Source organism: Acipenser ruthenus, chromosome 46, assembly GCF_902713425.1.
Source record: "Acipenser ruthenus chromosome 46, fAciRut3.2 maternal haplotype, whole genome shotgun sequence".
NCBI classification, from domain to species: domain Eukaryota; kingdom Metazoa; phylum Chordata; class Actinopteri; order Acipenseriformes; family Acipenseridae; genus Acipenser; species Acipenser ruthenus.
Window position 1 is genome coordinate 9107195 of NC_081234.1, and position 21472 is coordinate 9128666.

Below are 21472 nucleotides of genomic sequence, written 5' to 3' on the forward strand. Positions count from 1 at the left end.
CGTTGTACAGACGTTAATAGCTCTCTATGTGCTGTGTATGTATTTATCATACCTGAGTAAATGACAAAATAATGACAACTGCTGTCAAACAATGTACTTTCATTACATTTTTATTTTTACGAAAAATCCGAAATCACAATTTAATACAATAACTTCCGCTCACAGATCTTCAGCACATACGTGATCAGTCACAAAACACATCGATAGGAAAACTAAACAGCAGGAAATGACGCCGACCACTTTAACACATACGTGTCACAGTACGTGTTTGAAATGTTTTTGTGTCCCAAAAAACATGTGTACTTTCAATGTACACATTCTAACCCACATATACCACTTGAAGGGAAGCAATATACCCATTCCCTCTGTTTGTGAGTGAACAAAAACAGAAATGAACTGTCACACACACACTACCCCTGCCTGTGTAATTATACCATGACAAATGTCCTTTTATATCTATTTTACTTCCTTTTGTATCAGTCTTTTACTTGTAAACATTATTTGATATTGCACACTCCTTAATGAGAAGCACAGCTGGTGCCTTGGGGGGTGTGGTTTCACTGTCTCCTCCCCTATAGTGGGAGGGGCTCCTTGAGTCTGTCGGCGAATGGGAAGACCTGACGCGTGAGCCTCGTGATGAAGCAAGGCATCTCCTTCTTCCCGCCCAACTCCCGCCCCTTGGCCTCGAAGTTGTGCGCGACCCGGTAGTTGAGGCGGGTCATGAGCTGAGTGACCTCTAGGCTCCGCCCCTCTTCTTCCTCCAAGAGGTCGCACAGAGTCTGGAGGAAGACTGACCCCATAGGGTGCAAGAAAGCACCGTACCCTGAAAACACACAAGCAGGGTTACTGTGCATCCTACAGATTACAAACCAGGGGTACCCCTGGCATGGGTGGGGGGGCTAGGATAACAAACAACCCCTTGGACAGGAGGCTAAACTGGGAAATGATTTATCTGCACAGACTGCTATTTTAATTAACACAAATAAATTGTGAAATGTATTAAAACAAAGGCCATTGGTTATTATGTACGCTGGACCATGCATTATAGTGCAAGCTTGTCATTAATTAGAGGATTCATACATTCAGCGCAAAGGCATTTGAAAAGGTGTAAATATCCTCAGAGCTGGACGCTGTGGTGCCAGAGCTGTGAACGTGTCTACCTGGGGCTGTGGCGAACATGACTGCAGAGTCAATGGGAATGGAGAAACAGGGAGAGAAGCTGTCCTCTTCACTGACAGACACACTGTCCGCCTGCAGCTCCACGCCATTGTCCAGCTCTTTCCCACGACAGGCCTGCAGACAACACCCACCGTCAAGCAGGAATCTCAAACCACGAACAGTTCGGACAAGCCGTTTCCAAGACTCAGGTCAGCAGAACAGAGTACTGCAATCATCCTTTATATATTTATATATTGCAGGTCTTTAAAGGTTTATGCTTTGTGTTTCATCCATAACTGTAAACCACTCGATAGTGCTCAAGTAAGAAACATTGAAAGCAGCTACATGTCTTCAATATACATCTCAAGGTATACAGATCTGGCCAATAGCTTTGCATCACCTAGAATTTTAGGATTGAGACAAAACTATATGAACATAATTTAGATATTTTATTTAACATCATGTAATCAAAGAAACTAGAAAATGACAGCACAAAAAAAGTCTACCGTATAGTTGTTCAGCAGGTTTCATTCGACTTTATGAAGCACGGCGAGTTCATTCTATAGGGGGATGCAGCTAAAAGAGGATGGTATCCCACAGCTAACACCAACCTGAACAAAAAACAGCTTGGTCGTCTCTGACGTCCCGGGACCCCCGAACCAGCTGAAGATCTCTGCCAGCCTGACTGCATTCCCGTCTGCCCCGAAAACCAGCCCCTCCTCTCCATGGCTGGACAGGACCCCCACGAAGCATGTTCCCCCCATCTCCAAACTTGCTACAGGGAATAAAACAAAACAAGAGCTCAACAACACTGCTATCCACTGTCCAGTCATCAAAGTTGCTGTATCCAAATTTAACAATTATATATGTATATATATATATATATATATATATATATATATATATATATATATATATATATATATATATAGATGGGCTTCACTGAGTTACAGGAAAATAATTCCATCCAGGGTTTCTGTGATGTCATAAATTACGAGAGCGAAGGTGGTTTATAAACTGTCACAGAAACCCAAGATGGAATTGTTTTCCTGTAACTCACTGAAGAGGCCCGTCTGTTATTTTTTATAATCCTCGGATACCCTTGTGATGCTAATATTAAAGAAGACGTCATTTACAGCGCTGTACAGACGCTCTGTGTCGTTATCCGTTTCTCCAGTTTCTTTGAGATATGAATGTAGCAGCTTTACATCGTATTCTCATTTTGTTGATCATTAATGAACATTTCTGTTCGGTGGGTGCGGTCGAGTCCGAAGTTTAGCGTTTCCTGTGTGTTCTCTTTTATAACAGGGACGTGAGCAATGCGTTACTGTAAAGTGGATTTCTAGTACAAAGCCCTCAGGCAGGAACCATAGAAACGGGTGCTGATTGCTTTATGAGGGCTCGCAGATGATTACACAATCAGAGGGAAACCCGATTTCATGCACGGAGAGTCGTCAGGTGATTTCTCATACCTGCGTGGCTTCCAGTTAATACAGCTGTCTCCTTGTATCAGATAAGCCTTCAGGGCCTCTATATCAGTCAATGGAGCCACACTGTCTCCTGCTTGGCATCCAAATTTGACTTGAATGCAGGCTTTGATCCACGCAAACAGTGACCAAAACCCGATAATAGGTCCTAACAATACGGCCAGGCAGTGCACCCTTCAAACAGTACATTTGCACAGTAATCTTTCACTTCCCCCCCATGGTTACTATAGTGTATCGTGGTTTGCTTTACCATACCTCTCTGGCCATTGCTTTATTACACTTGCAATGCTTTTACCTTGAAAATGCTCAGTAAGGTTTAACACCTACGCTCTCCTCTGACTCTTATCTCTGACTACTTTACAGGAACTCTTTATTTGAATTGAATGCAGCTCTCAACATATATCAACACCCAAAGTCAATAAGCAGTTATCCTGTTTACCATGTAGTTGGCAATACAGACAGACGAATTTGAAGGAGTCCCTAACTCCCACTTGAAACTCCCACTAGCCCTGCTGCACCCAGTCCTGGGTTTCAGAGCTCCCCTTGTTTAGGTCTGCTATTCAAAGGACCAGGTAGGTGCCAGGAGTTTGAGCAACCAGGCCCCTGGTAAGTCTGCTCTGAAATGAGCGGTTTGTTGTTCAAACGCTTTCTTCCTTAAAATACATTTGAGAGCGACTCAAGTATCACGAGGAGGAAACTGACCATTTGGATGACCGGATCCAAGCGGTCAGTACATTTTAAAACCCACGTTTCGTGCCCCTCGTTGCAAACAGTAAGAAAAGTTGGCGTGGTTTTTTATTTCGTGGGTTAAAGCCACGGCCCGTGGCTGGCTCCTCACCTGTCTTGAAGACGTTTCGGATCTCCTCAGCTGTCAGGTCATTGTGGATGGTCACTTGGAAGCCCAGTTTGGACAGGATCTTGTGCAGCCGCTTGGTGTCTTTCTTTACCCCTCTCCTGGGGGGCAGGGGAACCCCGTGGTCAAACTCCATTACCGACACCAACAAAGCCTGGTTCTTGTTGGGAGGAGCTTTTGAGTCAAAAATCGGCATAGCTGAAGTCAAGACAAGTCGATGAACTAGAAATGAATGCAGCTGCTGTAGTGTTTCAGAGTTGCAGCTGTCTGTATTCCCTCTCCAAAGTAGACTAACAGCAAGTGCTGGATCACTAAATAGATGTTTCAGCTCCTCCCTGTTCACCTGAATAAGTCACCTGGAACATGATTGCTTTATCATGCTGGGAAGTGTTGATACAGGGTGGAGTTGCCCTGTGTTTAATGATATGAGGTGTAATGTTTAACTCTTTCAGCACATCAGAAATAAAAAAAAAATAACTTCTACACAGATATGCTGTCTAATTTCTCATTGACTGTAGTACAACAAGTTTTCTCTCTAAATTTGCAATTTGTGTTTTTTTTTAAAAAATAAGAAATAGTGGTTCTGGTTTTAAGATGTTTAAGTGAGAATTCGACCCCAGGAATGGCATTCTATTGCTGTAAATAAAACACATTGTACATTAAAAACAAACGTTTCTTAACAATATAAAATAAAGATTGATTGATTGATTGATTGAAATTTAAATGCAAGTACAAAACTATTGCACTGCCACTGAAGATCGTTTCAGAACATTGTTTCGATCGGCCCACATAAAGTCGAAGGGGCATAAGGAATTGAAACACCGGTGTATTGGAAATCCCAGGATATCGACACTAAGGCAATTCTAAAGAAGCCAATGGACTACGCGTTTCACATGGCTGAGCCCTGACTCGTTGACAGCGAGCAGCAGGCGCGATGATGTCATGCTGTTCTGTACCTTGCTGACGCACGCGTGGCTCCATCGCAACAGCGCCATCTGGTGGAATAATGTAAAAATCAATTCATTGCGCGACAATGACGTCATAATATTGGATTATTGACTGTTCCGGATGTTCGTTTTTTTTAAACGTACGGCGTTAGAGAAGGCTCATTTCTAGAGGAGGAATGCTTATTAGTAAAGTAGTATTCTCTTAATAATGTAACAGTTTTGTGTAATTTAGTGTTTTTTTTCTACATGCTCAAACCCCGTCCTGTCCTGCAAGCGCGCTCGCTATTGAAAGCCTTAATGAACGCGAATGGCTCCGGTTTAAATACTAGCGACAGGGCCGGACCGAGCCAGGGGCTGATAGTAACCGGGCGTCCGGGTGCGAGGTCAGGAAATCCCGGCGAGCTGAAGACGGACGGGCGGGGCAGCGCACGAAGTCCATTTTATGAGGGAAGAGGCGGAATATCTGGGAGAGGATTTTTCACACAGGCACCAGCAATGACAAACCGCAAGAAAAATCACGTGCCGGACAGGTTAGTAAACTTTGCGCACATGAATATGGCTTTGTGTTGCTTATTTGTGATGTTGTGGAGTGGGACGATGTTTAATTTTGTACCGCACTAGTAAAACCCGATTGCATGCGTTCGGGACACGTCTTCAAAGCTGCGGTCAAAGTTGGAAACAGTCCCGTTTGTTGGCAACTTATTTCTGTACCAGCAGTTAGGATTTTTTTTCAGATTTCACGAAGCTGTGTGCTTTTCATCCGTCTGACTGTGTTCAAATTGTCGCTGCGCAGGTGGACTGCGTACAGTGCGGTTGGGAAGAGGATTCCTGGGACGCGCTTCGTTGCGTTTAAAGTTCCCCTGAGGCAGGTGAGATGCGCCCTACACGCTTTTTATTTTTTTGCCTGCATGCACTTTATAATTCAGTATTTTAAACTGAGAAAGTAAGTAGCTTCAGAATTTAGAACTGAGCGGTTCTTAAACGTCCAGTGACTCAGAAATGAGACATTGTAAAAACCTGTTTGTTTCAGAAAAATGGCAAAGAACACTACCATTTTAACTTAACTGTTTCTGTTCTCAAGATTTCTTTGACAAAGTATAGACTGTACTGTAAGCCTTGTAGGGCAATAGTTATTATTTGGACTGCCTATGCAGTATGGAGTAGTGGTTGACCCTGAATGCTGGTGCACGACAGCTGATGACAGCAGTGTGGAGTAGTGGTTAGGGCTCTGGACTCTTGACCGGAGGGTCGTGGGTTCAATCCCAGGTGGGGGGGACACTGCTGCTGTACCCTTGAGCAAGGTACTTTACCTAGATTGCTCCAGTAAAAACCCAACTGTATAAATGGGGAATTGTATGTAAAAATAATGTGATATCTTGTAACAATTGTAAGTCGCCCTGGATAAGGGTGTCTGCTAAATAATAATAATAATAATAATAATAATAATAATAATAATAATAATAATATGTGTGAGGTGACGGTCCAGGAACGCAGATGATGAGCTGCATGGCATGAATTTCAAAACCTCAAACATGTCAGTAGGTATCCTGTTGTATCCTGGATGGACCGTGCTCCACACAAACACATATTTGAAGGTTGACTCAGTCTAACCCCTCTGTGCTCCCCGCCCCCCCCCCCCCCCCCCCCCCCCAGGCGTTTGAGCATCACCTGCCCCCTGAGATGCGCTTCTCCCCCCTGGACTTGGTGCAGAAGCTGGGGGAGCAGAAAGAGGAGCTGGGGCTGATCATCGACCTCACCTTCACCACCCGCTACTACCAGCCCCAGGTGAGACCCCTTTCCGCTGCCAGACCCCACTGGGCTGTTTCAGGGATTGTTTTCAAACTTGCCTGGAGGATGATACATTTCTGTTTCCATCTCCTCCTCTTTATGGAGGCTTGGTGGTCCAGTGGTTAGAGAAAGGGGCTTGTTACCAGGAGGTCCCCGGTTCAAATCCCAGTTCAGCCAGTGACTCGCTGTGTGTGACCCTGAGCAAGTCACTGAACCTCCTTGTGCTCCGTCTTTCGGATGAGACAAACAAGGTCCTATTGGAAGTGACGGTTAGTTACCTCCTCGGTTGTTGAAGCATTGTTCACTCTCCTAGTCTCTGGAAAGTCACTTGGGATAAAAGCGTCTACTAAATGACTCAATAATGCTTTACAAGGGATGTATGTGTCCCCAAATAAGTGATGCAAACCTTTTTTTTACTTTTGCACTGAGGTGCACGAAACAGGTGGGATGTGCTCATCCAAATTGTCAGTTTCCTCCTCAAGATAGTTGACTCGCTCTCAAATGTATTTGATTAAGAAGAAACTGTTTTGAACAAGCGCTCAATTCCTTGTGCACCTGAAGGGGTTAATGGCTTCTCCCCTCAAAGTTTTCGTCAGGTTTTTGGATACCCATGTGGTCTGCTTGCATTATTTTGTAAAAATAATGTGTAAAAAAATAATGTAATTGCGTGTCAAAATAATGTGATATCTGTATAATGTGAAATAATGTGATATCTTGTAACAATTGTAAGTCGCCCTGGATAAGGGCGTCTGCTAAGAAATAAATAATAATAATGAAATAATAATCATTTTGGCTTCATTTGTCAAGGATAACATTTCCACGTTTAGATTGATAAATAATAACCAGAGAAAGAGAGAGGTTTGTGAACTGGGCTTTGTTATTTTGCGTTTTAATATGTACTCTCTGTGTGTCTTGTCAGGACTTGCCGGAGAGCTTGTTTTATTTAAAGATCTTCACTGCAGGGCATGAGGTGCCTTGCAATGCCACCATCCTGAAGTTCAAGCAGGCTGTCCGGAGATTCCTGCGGGAGAACGAAGGCAACGGTGAGCTGGATTTCTTGCTTTCCAGACAGGCGTCTTTTTTTTTTTGCGTTGGCGCGGCCGTTTCTGATTGTCGCTTTTGTTTTTGTTGTTCCAGACAAGTTGATTGGAGTCCACTGCACCCACGGACTAAACAGAACCGGGTATCTTGTCTGCAGGTATGTTTTTTTTTTTTTAAAACACTGCCTGTAAAGCCACTAGGAGTTCACATCGTACAGCCCCCGCTGCCTCCTTTTGATCCGACCCGTAATCATTTTAACGTTAAAAATCTTCATGACAAAGTGTGTGCCACGTTCATGATTACACCTGCGTTACTCTCTTCTGTTCTTGCAGGTACCTAATTGATGTGGATGGAATGGATCCCGGTGTGGCGATAAACCGTGAGTGTGGTGTATGGAGTATTGACCAGATCCCTGTTAAAAGTCTAAAGCTGAGGGAACACATGGATACTTGTTCAGGAGCAGCAGCTTGAAACCTGGTTCCAGGAGACCTAGTTTGAGGTTGCTGTATCAAACCCCCAAGTCTCCCCTGGTGTGCCGTGCAGTGACCTGAAACCTAGTCTCCTGAAACCAAGTTCCAAGCCACAAAGTGTCTCCGTGTTCCCTCGGTTTAAGGCTACTGAAGTTCTATCTGGGATTTATAATGTCAACAGACAAGCATTGCCCTGTGTGCAATACAGCGAGGCTGTGCTGGGAGCGCGAGTGTAAGGCTCTGTAATTCCTGCAGAGAAAGTTTGATAAATCAAGTGAACAGGAAAAATACATGTCTGTAGATTTGAATTTGAATTTGTGCCGATAAAATGATAAACGTTTCGAAAAGTCTTCTACCTCTTAAAATGAATCTGCACAAATCCAAGCAGCTGTTTCTTCAGTATCTTGAACTGCAATAGGGAATTAGCCCAGCCCACTCCCACTGCCCCTGACCTGCGTGCCCAGCGCCTGCTAACAGAAATCTGTGACCTGCGTTCACGTTTTGTACGCACAGAGGGAGATCCTTGGCAATGTTTTAGCAGTCCCAGACGGTTCAGCTTTGACATGAGAGTATCTGTGTGTCTTTCTGCCCATCTTTTCACCTTTTTGTCCTGTTGTCTTCAGTTTTCAATAAGTCCAGAGGCCACTCCATAGAAAGGCAAAACTACATTGAAGACCTGCGGAACGGACCCACGAGGAGGTAAGCCGGGAGCGTTTACTGCTACAAGAATACTTCCTTTTTGTCTGCCCCCAGTAAATAGGGGGTTTGTGTTCCTGCTGTGCCAGGGCACACATGACACGTCCGCAGTGTTTTACAAACACACAGCATCAGTCTGTTCATTTAAATCTAGGAGAAAACACTCTGGTGCAGGAATAACATGAAGATTCAGATGAGAAATCAGAAATCTGTAGCAGCCGGAGAATTGTATGTGTGTGGGATCAGATTTAGAAACAGCGCTATCAACTCCCAAAATGTATATAATACATTACGTTGTAAGATATTTATATCTGCTCTGTGTTTTATGCAAGGTTTATGTAGAGATTGCAGGAAAATAATCCTCGGACGAGCCATTGCAGTTGCCTTACGCATCTGTGTTTTCAAACTGCATTAAAACCCACATTGCATGAGGTTTCATTTTCCCAATGGCCAGAAAGAAGCTTTTTTTTTAAATGGTAGATTTCTCTGAAAAGCTTGAATTAATGTTTTCTGTCTTTTTTTTTCTTCAGCAACAAGGGGATTGAGTTGTCGGTGCATGAGCTGGAGCCTGTCCGCGGCCAGGCGGCTCTGACTGAGAGCTCCTCCGCTGTCTCTGGTGCTGCTCCCCACACTGAGAGGCGTCTCCCCCCAGGACCCTGCCGACCTCCCTACCAGTACGAACCGTTTCCATTGTGTCAACTTGCTGTTGGGTCACGCTAAGCAAAAATGGGGGGGTGGGGGTGGGGGGCAGGTTGTAAAACGAACGAACGAATGCAAGCAAGAATGATATGGAAACCCAAGTAGAAATATATTCCTGATATATATGCACTTGCACAAGCATTGACCCAAGCATTGCGTTCTGAAATGGTGCAATTTAGTCTTGCAGTGGTCTAAATTTTGTGTTGTCTTTTTCAGGCAGCCCCCTCCCCGTTTCTACCCCCCTCCCCCTCCTCATGGTGCGGGGAGGGGGCCCTTGAGACCCAGCGAGTACATGGAGACCTGGAGGAGACACCCAGAGCCATGGGACGCCCCAGGACCAAGCTACCCCCCGCTGCCAAGATACCCACCGCTGCCCCGATACACCGGCAGCGATTGTGACCCCTACTTCAGACAGGACCCGCCCTGGGCCGGGCATTACCCCCCGCCCCCCGAAAACCGATGGGACACCCAGAGCAGGAGACGCAGGAAATTGCACAGGAAAGCCCAGAGCGGACAGCCGCAGGACAGGACTTGAGAAAAAACGAAATGCAAACTCGCTCCGAGACACTCTGTGGTTATTACAAGGTGTTGCTTGCAGTCTCAGAAAGACGTGTTGTTTTGCTGATCCAAACTTTTTTTGTTTTCCATCTCAAAAGTGCCTGTATGTATTATTAAAATAAAAAGGTACCCAATTGCATAGCAGTTTGAGCCCTACCATGTTTTTTTCCTGTGAACTTAAATGTTCATTGTCTCTGAGTTTAATCGGGCAGATTCAAAATCTCTGGCATGGCTCAAACTTGATCTGCATTAAACCATTAAGGGAGATGGGCATTCATCAAGAGTTATTTTAATAAATAAATAAATAAATAAATAAATAATATTCTCTTTAATTGTTTTAATGAGTTCCGGTAAATAGTTTAATCATGAAACTGTACCATCTTCTTCAGCAGTCGGTTTCGTAAGTATCGAATGGGAAGTCGTTGGTAACATTATGCTTTGTTGTAGGATATACTGGAAGCCCCTTTGAGGGCCAGTTTAACTGGCCTTAGACTGGCAATCCCAGCCTGTTCTGTTGGATTTGATGTCATCCACACAGTGTGTGACCATGCAGATAGCTGTGTGGGGTTATACCTGAGGAGACTCTGCTTTCTGAGTATGCAGTACCTTCTCCGGTTTCAAATAGAAGCTCATGCCACTGACTGCATGTGCTCCCATGATCAAGTGTTTATAAACATGCTTCACTATACAGCTGTGGCCAAAAGCGATAGAGATAGGGGGAAAAAAGATCTTCATGGGACTGTTCCTCCCTCTAATACTCCTGTGCTGGCTTTGAAGTGAAGAAGGCTAGTTTCATAGACCCAGATTAGCACTCGCCTTGGGTTTAGCTAAAATAACATTAGGTAGTCCAGGATTAGTTGTTATTATTATTTATTTATTTGGCAGACGCCTTTATCCGAGGAGAATTACGGGCAGGACAGGGTTACAATGTAAAAAAAAATCAATTGCAAATTACTAAAACACAATGTTAAATAAGTGTATGCAACAAGTTAGGATTACAACCATTTATATCTACAATGACATGGTTGTTGTTGTGCAAGGATCGTGCATCAGCTGAGGGTCCAGTAACGTGGTGCAGAGGTCAGGCGAATACAGTGCAGAGCAGCAGGGGGCAGATCAAGAGATGTACGTGTGCAGTGCTAAGCTGGGTCTGTGAAACTAGCCAGTAGAGTTTAGTTGTGAACCTCTTTTTATTTGTTAATGAGATGCTTGATCGGGTTCTCGTGTGCAGTTAGGGTGGAATAGCTGTGGGTTTATTTAGGGAGGGGGTGTAATACCTGTGTATTGGTTCTGGGGTGTGACCTTTGCTAATAAATATCACAAAAAAATGCCTACCTGTCTTATTTGAAGTTTCGATTTACTTGCATCACTTTAGTGTACATTTTCCGTTACATATTTACATTTGTATAAGCACTTTTAATGTGAAATAAAAGCCCCACTCACACTAAAATATAATAAAAACAGACCAAATCCTTAACTCATAAGTGTAAAGTTACATTTCACACTATACTATAAAATGTTTTTCACAAAAGCGCAGTTTGGGCAAACAGATTACCATTCCTTTTATTTTGGATGCACAGACGGTTAAACAGTGGAGTGATGTAAACATTAAAAGTAATACTGGATTTAAATGATGAATCTTGTTAATTGATATTCCATTTCAGAAATGAACCCACGCGCGATACCTGGGCGCGGTGACGTCATCCCCGACTGATCAGGAGAGGGCGGGGCAGTGTCGGTGACGTAGCAGAAAGAAGGCGGGGCTGCATCAGGAAGTAAATGGCGTTTGTGTTGTTTAAATGTTTCTGCCTCTGAGACATCAAGCGGTCTTATCGATGATTTTGCCGGATATTAATTATCTGTAAATAAGCGGATCATTAGGTAAGATCTATTGGGAGACGGTGAAGTTGAATTTCATACAATTAAACGATGTATTATTATATAAGAAGGCGGTTTATGGTGTGGTAGAAGTTTCTAACCGTTGCTGTGACATTTGAGTAGTTATTATCAATATAACGATATATATATATATATATATATATATACACACACACACACACCGAGCGTTACTGTGCAGTTTTAAATATACACTTTGAGTTTTAATTTAGTGTTTTCAGTTGTAGCAAGCCTCGCTTAAATCATTTGATACACAATTAATTAGCAGGTGGATTTAAAAAATGTTGTTAATTTATTTATTTACTGGTCTGTTCTCTTTACATAGACATTATTGCCAGTCGTGTTCGTTATTGTTCATATTTTAATATTCAACAACGGAATTCAAACACAAATGTATTATTGTTATTATTATTATTATTCGTACTGTTGAATGTTCACGCTATTTTATGCCTACAAGAGCGTTTCACAGGGATCTAAAACGTTGTTTACTTGACTCTGTTTTATTATTTTATTTTATTATTATTTTTTAAGTAAAGATGAAAACGAGGCCTGTCGCTCTCGTAGGGCCTGGGGCTGGAGTTATAACCGTGCGGGAGCGAGAGGTCTGAAAGCCGGGTGTTGAAATCGTTGATGTCGGGGAGCTATCCAAGTGTATACACTCTATAAAATTGTTACTTCAATTCTTCAATTGTATAAATTGCCCAACCCTCATAAAAAAATAACTATATGAAAAAAAAAGTTAACTGTACGTTTGCATTACAATAAAGTACACGTCATGACCACTAGATGGCACTAGTTACCTGATACACGTTTTCCTTGTTTGAAAATATTCATTATTGATATTGTCATTATTATTAGTTACATACGCTTCATGACACAATGCCTCATTCTAATCTTTAATCGAGGTGTTCCTTCAAAGCATATATTTTATCTTTTTGATGTTGTTTTTTTTGTGTGGTCTATGGAATGTGTTTTTTTTTTGTTTGTTTTCAAATGAAATGTTGCTGTTCCTTACTTCCTGCTATCCTGTCACTTCATCCCACGCAGGAGAGTCCTGTGGTTTGACCCACAGCATAGGAAGCAGCAGTTAATTTTCATAAACTTTTATCCTCGAATCCTGCAGGGATAAGCCACCACTGGGGTTTCACAGCATTTTACAGACACTGGGGAATCGCCTTGAATTGCATCAACCACCTAACGGTATATCTGTGGTTACCCAGGGATAGCTTCTAAAAATAAATGGTTACTCTACAAGGGATTCCCTGGGGCTGTAAAACACTTCTGCCTGTGGCTGTTTAATTGTTTTTCTTCTCTGTATTGCAGGAGATTGTGACCAGTTTCCAGTCGACCCTCCTTCAGCGCTGCTCTGTATACTGTGCACAGGAGAGTGTACACACAGGCAAGTATACATGTACACAGGGAAGGAGCATGGGGGCAGCAGTGTGGAGTAGTGGTTAGGGCTCTGGACTCTTGACCGGAGGGTCGTGGGTTCAATCCCAGGTGGGGGACACTGCTGCTGTACCCTTGAGCAAGGTAGTTTACCTAGATTGCTCCAGTAAAAACCCAACTGTATAAATGGGGAATTGTATGTAAAAATAATGTGATATCATGTAACAGTTGTAAGTCGCCCTGGATAAGGGCGTCTGCTAAGAAATAAATAATAAAAATAATAATATAATGAAAATATATTGGCATATATTCTATAATATATTTTTAAATCTTCGATATATTGAAATATATTAATCAGTATATTACATTATATTTCTCAACATATTAAAATATATTTTCATGCTGTAAGGGATAACCCAGTCCCTAACACAAGCCTAATTTTAGATGTTGCATATTTCTATTTAAGATCCTGATATATATGCACTTAGAAGTATTGACCCAAGCATCGTGTTCTGAAATGGTGCATTAATAAAAGGAGAGCTGTCTGACTGCAGGGGGATTATCTCTCGTGGCTGTGCTGGCTCAGTGACTGCAGCCAAGATAGTCGTTCTACACATTTCCATTCGCTGAGGAAGCAGGTCTTTTCAAAGAAACGCGGGTTTGCAAGACAAGGTTTGAAACGTTGTAACGCGCGAGAGCGTGCTCAGCGTGTGTTTGAATGCATTCCTGTGTTGACGGTTTCAGGCGGGCGAAGGGGCAGCACCATGCCGGAGTACAGTGATGTGAGTCTGACTCCGGAGGAGCGGGTCCGAGCCCTCACGGAGATGGGAAGCTCTGTGCCAGTCCATGAAGACGTGCCCCCTCGCAGATACTTCCGCTCGGGCATGGAGATCATCCGCATGGCCAACATCTACACCGAGGAGGGGAACACGGAGCACGCCTTCATCCTCTACAACAAGTACATCACGTGAGCAGCCTGTGCAGCCGCGCCACTTCGCTTAGCTTAGCTTACTCACTTTGTGCCTGCAGGGTGAGCACAGGTACATCTCAAGAGTGCAGCACCAGAGAGACTGAAGCAAACCACACTCAATAAAAATAACAAAACAACAATAAAGTCATTGCAAACAATAACTATACATATATATATCTATGCATATGTCTATGTCTATATATATTTAGGGCAGCAGTGTGGAGTAGTGTTTAGGGCTCTGGACTCTTGACCGGAGGGTCGTGGGTTCAATCCCAGGTGGGGGACACTGCTGCTGTGCCCTTGAGCAAGGTACTTTACCTAGATTGCTCCAGTAAAAACCCAACTGCATAAATGGATAATTGTATGTAAAAATAATGTGATATCTTGTAATAATTGTAAGTCGCCCTGGATAAGGGCATCTGCTAAGAAATAAATAATATATATATCTATATATATATATATAGATATATATATTATGCAGCTATGGCCAAAGGTTTTGCATCACTCTAGAATTTTAGGATTGAGACATCATTAAAATATATATATATATATATATATATATATATATATATATATATATATATATATATATATATTTATTAATGTCTCAATCCTAAAATTGTAGGGTGATGCAAAACTTTTGGCCAGAGCAGTGCAGTCTTTGTTTCTGTGATGTTTAATACGGTAATAGGTCATGTGTTGGGGGGCTCTTTTATTTATTTTATTTTGAGATTAAGTTTTTTAATAAAAAAAATTAAAAAAAAGCAAAATGATGAAGAGAAATCGAAATAAAGAAGCTGTTTTAATCTGTAACTATTTCATTTTTTTTAAAAATATAGGCTCTTCATTGAAAAGCTTCCCAAACATCGGGATTACAAAACCGCCAACATTCCTGAAAAAAAGGAGACCATGAAGGTAGGGAGCTTTGGAGCCTAAAGCTTGTGACTGGCTGAGAGCGCGTCGGTCACAAGGAGATCCGGCTGGAAGGTTAATGGGAGAAAAGAAGAGTTGGGAACTCCACGAGATAGGAAGCACTACCCCAAAAGCATAGCCTGCAAACATTAAACCCCAGATAAAACCGCTGACTTTGCAGGGATTCAAAAAAAAAAGAAGTCTAACCCTTAATTGCAAAGAAATGAGCATCAAACTGGATTCTTACTTTTGTCTTGTGAAACAGAAGCTGAAAGAGATTGCGTTCCCTCAGGCTGAGGAGCTGAAGAAAGAGCTGCTGAAGAGATACGTAAAGGAGCACGCGGAGTACCTGGAGAGGAAGGTAGCGGGGCTTGGGGAGAGAGCTTAGCACAGAGCAGGGGCGGCCAAACCCTGGTCCTGGAGAGCCACGGTCCTGCTGCTTTTCTGGGTATCTCAAAATCGTCAGTTTGTTAAGACCTGGAGAAAAACGTTACTAATTTAAGAAAAGGACTGTTTCAACTAAGTAAGTGAGAACATGGGTGGAACGAAAACCAGATGACCCAGCGGCTGTCCAGGAGCAGGGTTGGCCACCCCTGGCATCGCGGGTAGGGTGGTGCACTGGGACCAGGGTACGAACCACAGCGGGCACAGTTTGTTTCCATGGTAACCCCTCGACTGCCACCCGTCATAATATTTAAGGTGAGGTGATATATTGACTTTTCTTTTGGTTTAACACCTGAAGTGACTGCAGTTGTGCCCGTTGATCACCATCATGATCTCCTGTCAGTTCAAGATGCTTGCGTCCGTGTGCGTTGGAGGGGTTCCCGTGGAAATAAAGCAGCTGAGAACTACGAAATGCTGGCAGTACATACTGGGTGAGATTTCGAGTCATTTTGTTAGCTGTAAAAGCGTGCGTGTGCGTTTCAGAACGCGGAGGCGGCCCAGCTGGCACGGGAGCTGTCCCGTCAGAAGGAGCTGGAGACGGAGAGGCAGCGCGTGGAGGAGCAGCGGCGCAGGCAGCAGGAGCAGGAGCAGTTCAGTGCCTTCGAGGAGATGATCCGCAGGCAGGAGCTGGAGAAGGAGAGGCTGAGGATCCAGCAAGAGTTCAGCACCGCCCCTCCCTCCGAGACCCCCCTCCTCCCCGGAATACAGGGCCCTCCACTGCCCCCCGCTGCAGCCCCCGCCCCGCCTCCGAGCACGGGGGGAACAGCCACACACCCCCCCGGACCCACGCCCTCCGTCGACCGCTCGCTCAAACCGGGCTCGCTCGTCAGCCCTGGGAGAAGTGAGTTAGTTTGTATTCTGTATTGTTCTAGGTATGGCATTGTAACAAGCACACTGGCTGGTTCCATACACCCACGCTGATCTTAGACTACATAAGGTAACATTCGGGAGTGCACGGTTATTGCTGATGAGTTGTGGAAGCAACTATAATCACTTTTCATCTTAATTCATCTTCTTAATGATACTTGACAACAGTGAGTAAAGTCAATCAAACGGTATTTATTGAACATTATTCAAGGATTAGCATTCAAAGGTTTTATACACGATTTTTGCAATTATACCTCTGATACCGTCTATTTTAAAAAACAGTTACAAGAATAGCTGCTCAATCTACCTGAACCGGAGGGCAGTCTTTCAGGAACAGGAGCAAAGGATGTCATCATGAGTCTCCCCAATAACCCAAGTGATGGATCTAAGTTCTGTGTGTTTCTATTCTACAGCTAACAGATATCATGCCAAGTCCTCTCCATCACCCCGTGTACTTGAACCTGTGTTCTGTTCCCTCTGCCACATACACAGCCTTGATAAGACCAGTTTTAGCCAGACCAGTGGCTTGTTAACCCTTCAGACACTGCTGGTCAGGTAGGCGAGGAGGCGAGACCAGCCAGGCTTCAGCAGCTCGGTAGCTCAGTTAGGACGTTGCTTCCCAGAGTTTATGAGGAGCATGTGAATTGCCTATGGAGTTTGCTGAGGGTGGTGATGCTGTGTGTCTGTGCAGGTGTGATGGTGGAGGGGCTGCAGCCCCTGGTGGTTCCCCGGGAGCTGTGCAGCAAGTTCCTAAAGCTGGCTGAGGCCAACACTGCCCGGGCCGTGGAGACGTGCGGCATTCTCTGTGGAAAACTGGTGCGCTGGCAAGCTCTCTGTCTCTTTCTGTCTCCTCTCGCTCTCTCTCTCCTCTCTCCTCTCCTCTCGCTCTCTCCTCTCTTTAAAAAAATAAATAAATAAATAAGGAAGCACACAAATTGGCTTATGGATATTTTCACGCATGTTCAGATGTTAAGAAAGACTTCCAGTCGTAAACGTTTCTCGTTCTTTCAGTCTTTCTGGGCTGAATGGCCTCTCGTTTGTAAACTTTCTTATGTTCTTATTTTCTCAACTCGGCGCTGCGGAGTGTCTAATAGCTGTGTGTGTGTGTGTGCGTTTCAGACGCGCAGCGAGTTCACTCTGACCCACGTGATCGTGCCGAAGCAGAGGGGCGGGCCGGATTCCTGCGACACAGAGAACGAGGAGGAACTCTTCATCATCCAGGACCAGCTCAGCCTCATCACTCTGGGCTGGATTCACGTGAGCAGCTTCATTATTCACCTTGTGCAGCGTCTTTAATCAGGACAACAGCATTCGATCACAATGTAAATGTACGAAAGACTACGACCACCACAAAGAAATATTACTTAGCCAGTGCCCTGATAAGCCACGGATGGATTTTGGAGTGTTTTATAACACTGGTGAATCACCTTTGATTGCATCAACCACTGGGGTTATTTTGGGATTATCCAGTTCAGGTGGTCTTGCAGCTGTGTCTTATCCCAGGTTGATCAAATCGAGCCCCCCGTGACGAAGGCTTACCCTAACCCTAACCCTAACCCGAAGGCTTTCCTGCCCTCCCCTCTCATCCCTCGGTTCCAGTCTTGTCTCTTTCCTTCCCCAGACACACCCGACCCAGACCGCCTTCTTGTCCAGCGTGGACATGCACACACACTGCTCCTACCAGATGATGCTGCCCGAGTCCATCGCCATCGTCTGCTCGCCCAAATTCAACGAGTGAGTGTCCCGTCGGTGGAGCTGCAGCCCGGGGACAAAACTGGAGATGTTCCTTTCCTGAACGTTTACACTTTAGGGGTTAAATGCGTTTGACTTCAATGCATTAGGAACCAGTGAATCAATTGGGAACCAATCAGAAAATCCTGCCCCCTTAGCGTGCCTGTTATGCAACATTATAGTTGAAAGGTTGTGTGTAGGGCTCCTCATGTTTTAATACGAGATGCACTCTTGTGCGATTGTGGCTGCTCAAACTGTGCAACTTTCTGTTGTGATAGAGATGCCTTCTAGAATGCATGAACTTCCAAACCACACTTTGAACTGCTATTAAACATATATACATGTTTTTGTTGTATGTTGCATGCATGGGATAAATGTTTATCAGATAACATGTTTATCTAAATGTTTATCAGTTGCTAAGCAGTGACATGTTTAAACTCTAAACTGTGTTACATTATCTAGACATAACCGTTCTATGGAGGTCGATCCATTGCTTGTGTGTCTGTGTTGCAGGACTGGCTACTTCAAACTGACTGAGCACGGTATGGAGGAGATCTCATCCTGCAAACAGAAGGGCTTTCACCCGCACCCCAAGGAGCCCCCACTCTTCACTGTGAGCACCAGTGCTGCATTATACTGTGTGTGTCAGTGTGTGTGTGTGACACTGTCGCTGTGTGCGTGACACTGTGTGTCAGTGTCAGTCACTGTGTGTCGGTGTGTGTGTGTGTCACTGTGATTTTATGAGTGTTAGTTACCTACAACCATTTTAGTCTGTGGAGTAGTGGTGAGGGCTCTGGACTCTTGACCGGAGGGTCGTGGGTTCAATCCCAGGTAGGGGACACTGCTGCTGTACCCTTGAGCAAGGTACTTTACCTAGATTGCTCCAGTAAAAACCCAGCTTTAAGCGTGGCATCCATCATCCGTATTCATTTCTGTTAACCTGCCCTTCAGGACACCAGACAAGTGAAATTGCATGAATTAGTTTTCCTCATTTGTCACGTGACCATGAACACCCGTTGCCTCAAACCCATTTGGTTTGAGGACCCACCACCTGGGCAACGAGACCGCCCGTAATGAAATAGGGCAGTTACGAGGGTGAAGAGGGGCGAGGGGGGCCTTGTGTGCTTGCTTATTTTAGGGTCAGATTCAAATCGGATGGTGCAATGCCTGCAGGAGCCAGCCTGAGTTTCATTTGTTTTCTTGTAGTCTTGCGGGCACGTCACCATCAGTGACAGCAGTGTGACGGTGATGGACCTGCGATGATCCGCCCCCTCTGTTTCCTGTGAAAATCGCCAAGTAACTTCTGAGAGGTGTTGAGGAGGAGCGGCTTTTGAAAGAGCAGACCCTGTGACAGCAGCCTACAGTAACAGAGCCTCACATTAACAACCATCTTTTTATATAGAATGCCTTCTCCAGTTGTCTTAAAGCACTTTGCATAATTTATCCCGACTAAAGGACGGGACTCCCATATTTGGATTACTCTGCGCTTTCAACAGAACTCTAGACCATTCTAGTAGTAAAGATAACTCCAGTCAAAACTGCATTCCAGTAAGGGAATGTCACATGCTAATGTTTATATGCCCATTTGTATTTATTTCTCAGTATAAGACACTGAAACTATAATAACCTAGGAAGGTGTTTCTGTGGCTTAGTGCTGAAAGAGTTATCATTGTAATCTCTATCTGTGCCAGACCCACTTACTCTTCAGCTCTGGCCAAAAGTTTTGCATCACCCTCTGTATAGAATGAACAGATTCTGCTTCATAAAGTTGAATGAAACCTGCTGAATAATGTTCTGTTAACATATTGAATTACACACCAGCGCTTTGGAGTGTTCCCATACAAAATAATTAATTGATTGATTGATTGTTTGATTGGTTAATTAATTAATTGGTTGATTGATTGATTGATTGATTGATTGATTGGTTGATTGATTGATTGATTGATTGATTGATCAATAATGCTGTGCTTCTATTACGGCTTCCGGTAGACTCTTACGATATCATTTTGTAGTTTGAATACATGATGTTAAATAAAATTAAATCTTATTTTGTCTCAATCCTAACATTCTAGGTGATGCAATGCTTTTGGCCAGAGCTGTACAACCATATACATATAGATAGATAGATAGATAGATAGACAGAGTGGAAAGATCACACTGTGATAGGACTTGAATGGGATGAAGGCTCTTCAGTCCTGGCAGTTAGGATTCCCCAGACAAGCTGAAAGCCAGTTCACAGCCGGGTAAAGACAGATTTAGAGTAAAAACGATCATTCGGTATTGTAACCGCAGACTAAATTCAGAATGATATAGAAACATCATAAAACAGTAAGAGAAATGTGAAGAAAAAAAAAAAAATAACTTAAATGATAGGGTTTTTTGATTTTATTCTTATTATTTTATTATTATTTTAACTTTTGTTTAAAGTTACCCCTTCTAAAGGAATGTTATAGTCTTTATTTTTAAAGGAATGTCTGAGAAGAATGGCAGCACTGTGCATCCACTAGAGGGCAGTAAGGAATTGAGCACAGTGCCTCTCTGCATCCAGCACTACATATCTCATTAAAAATCAACAGAAGAGGTAGACCCGTTCTGGATCCCTGATCTCTCACTGGTGTTGAGGATAATCGGTCAGAAAAACAGACCGTCGCAGAGCCTTTAAAAATGCGTTTGTTGTTTTTCGAAAATCATGATGTTTGCTTGCTTGTTTTGGGAGAATATACTTTGTAAACATTGTGTCAAAGTAGTATTATTTTTTTTTCTTCTCTTTTTAAAATTGGTTTATTTTGAACTTTCGGAGGTATGTTGTTGGAGATCTGCGAAGGTAAATAAGCCAGGGTTATTCACGTTTATCTAATGTGTCTCCTAAACATCACTGGGACGTCTCCACTGATCTTTCAGTTTTCCAATTCAGCCGAAAACTGGATTCATCAAAGTGGGTTTTGAATCAACAGTGTTTTCAATGGGATAATAGTGTTGAGTTGGTGTGTTTTAAATGACCCACAGTTTTTCTGGCCTAAAAAAAAAAAAAGATAAATGGTATGTTTTCTGTGCATGCTATTTTCTGCAGGGACTACCAGTTTTTATCTAAGTTCTAATGTTTAGAATTTCGAAAGTGTTTAACTCTTATCAGAAATAGGTGTGTAAAATACAGACGCTGGCCTTGGTGCTTATACAGTCGTAACTGTACACTGTGAGGATATGTACTTATTCAGAGCCTAGGTCATGTACACATTAGTAATAGTCTCCTCCTCCACACTAATAGTGTGGTCATTATTTTAAAGTGTATTGACAAGCTCTAGTCTTGGCTCACCTTACTGAAGCTAGCATTAGGTGGCCGAAGATTAGTGCTAACAGGGATCTGTGAACCCAGCCACTAGAAACTGAATCTAACACCCCTGCTTATAAGGTAGCCGTTTTCTTCAGTCAGAGGTTTTAAGTGTGGGGGCTGTGGGATGCAGTGAAGGCAGATTTCAAGGAACTGGATCCCTGTGTGAAGATTGGTTTCTAATGCAGCTTTCCGAAGCCAGATGCCTGCAGAGCAGGGATGCATAGTGTCCGTCGCA

At 43.5% G+C, this 21472-nt stretch overlaps 3 protein-coding genes across 4 annotated transcripts; 2 read left to right on the plus strand and 1 right to left on the minus strand.

Annotated features, from left to right (window-relative positions):
* LOC117397812 (caspase-7) lies at positions 1 to 4407 on the minus strand. The gene is made up of 4 exons (XM_033996696.3): positions 3484 to 4407; positions 1770 to 1933; positions 1161 to 1293; positions 1 to 823 (listed from the first exon to the last, which is right to left on the minus strand). The coding sequence occupies exons 1-4, from the start codon at positions 3692 to 3694 to the stop codon at positions 573 to 575; spliced, it is 759 nt and encodes a 252-aa protein (XP_033852587.3). The 5' UTR covers positions 3695 to 4407; the 3' UTR covers positions 1 to 572.
* A 151-nt stretch (positions 4408 to 4558) lies between these two features.
* LOC117397721 (RNA/RNP complex-1-interacting phosphatase) lies at positions 4559 to 10034 on the plus strand. The gene is made up of 9 exons (XM_059013752.1): positions 4559 to 4975; positions 5239 to 5314; positions 6099 to 6230; positions 7153 to 7276; positions 7371 to 7431; positions 7607 to 7653; positions 8368 to 8443; positions 8971 to 9114; positions 9356 to 10034. Exons 1-9 carry the CDS (start codon positions 4692 to 4694, stop codon positions 9672 to 9674), a joined length of 1263 nt encoding a protein of 420 aa, XP_058869735.1. The 5' UTR covers positions 4559 to 4691; the 3' UTR covers positions 9675 to 10034.
* Positions 10035 to 11424: 1390 nt separating this feature from the next.
* LOC117397905 (STAM-binding protein-like A) lies at positions 11425 to 20642 on the plus strand. 2 transcript variants are annotated; one of them, XM_059013750.1, is made up of 11 exons: positions 11425 to 11578; positions 12917 to 12992; positions 13727 to 13949; positions 14792 to 14867; positions 15130 to 15225; positions 15792 to 16149; positions 16867 to 16991; positions 17295 to 17432; positions 17797 to 17909; positions 18420 to 18519; positions 19113 to 20642. In XM_059013750.1, the coding sequence occupies exons 3-11, from the start codon at positions 13747 to 13749 to the stop codon at positions 19167 to 19169; spliced, it is 1266 nt and encodes a 421-aa protein (XP_058869733.1). In that variant the 5' UTR covers positions 11425 to 11578; positions 12917 to 12992; positions 13727 to 13746; the 3' UTR covers positions 19170 to 20642. The 2 variants fall into 2 exon arrangements, with proteins under 2 accessions (XP_058869733.1, XP_058869734.1); XM_059013751.1 differs by having other exon boundaries at positions 13727 to 13940.
* The last annotated feature ends 830 nt before the right edge of the window (positions 20643 to 21472 follow it).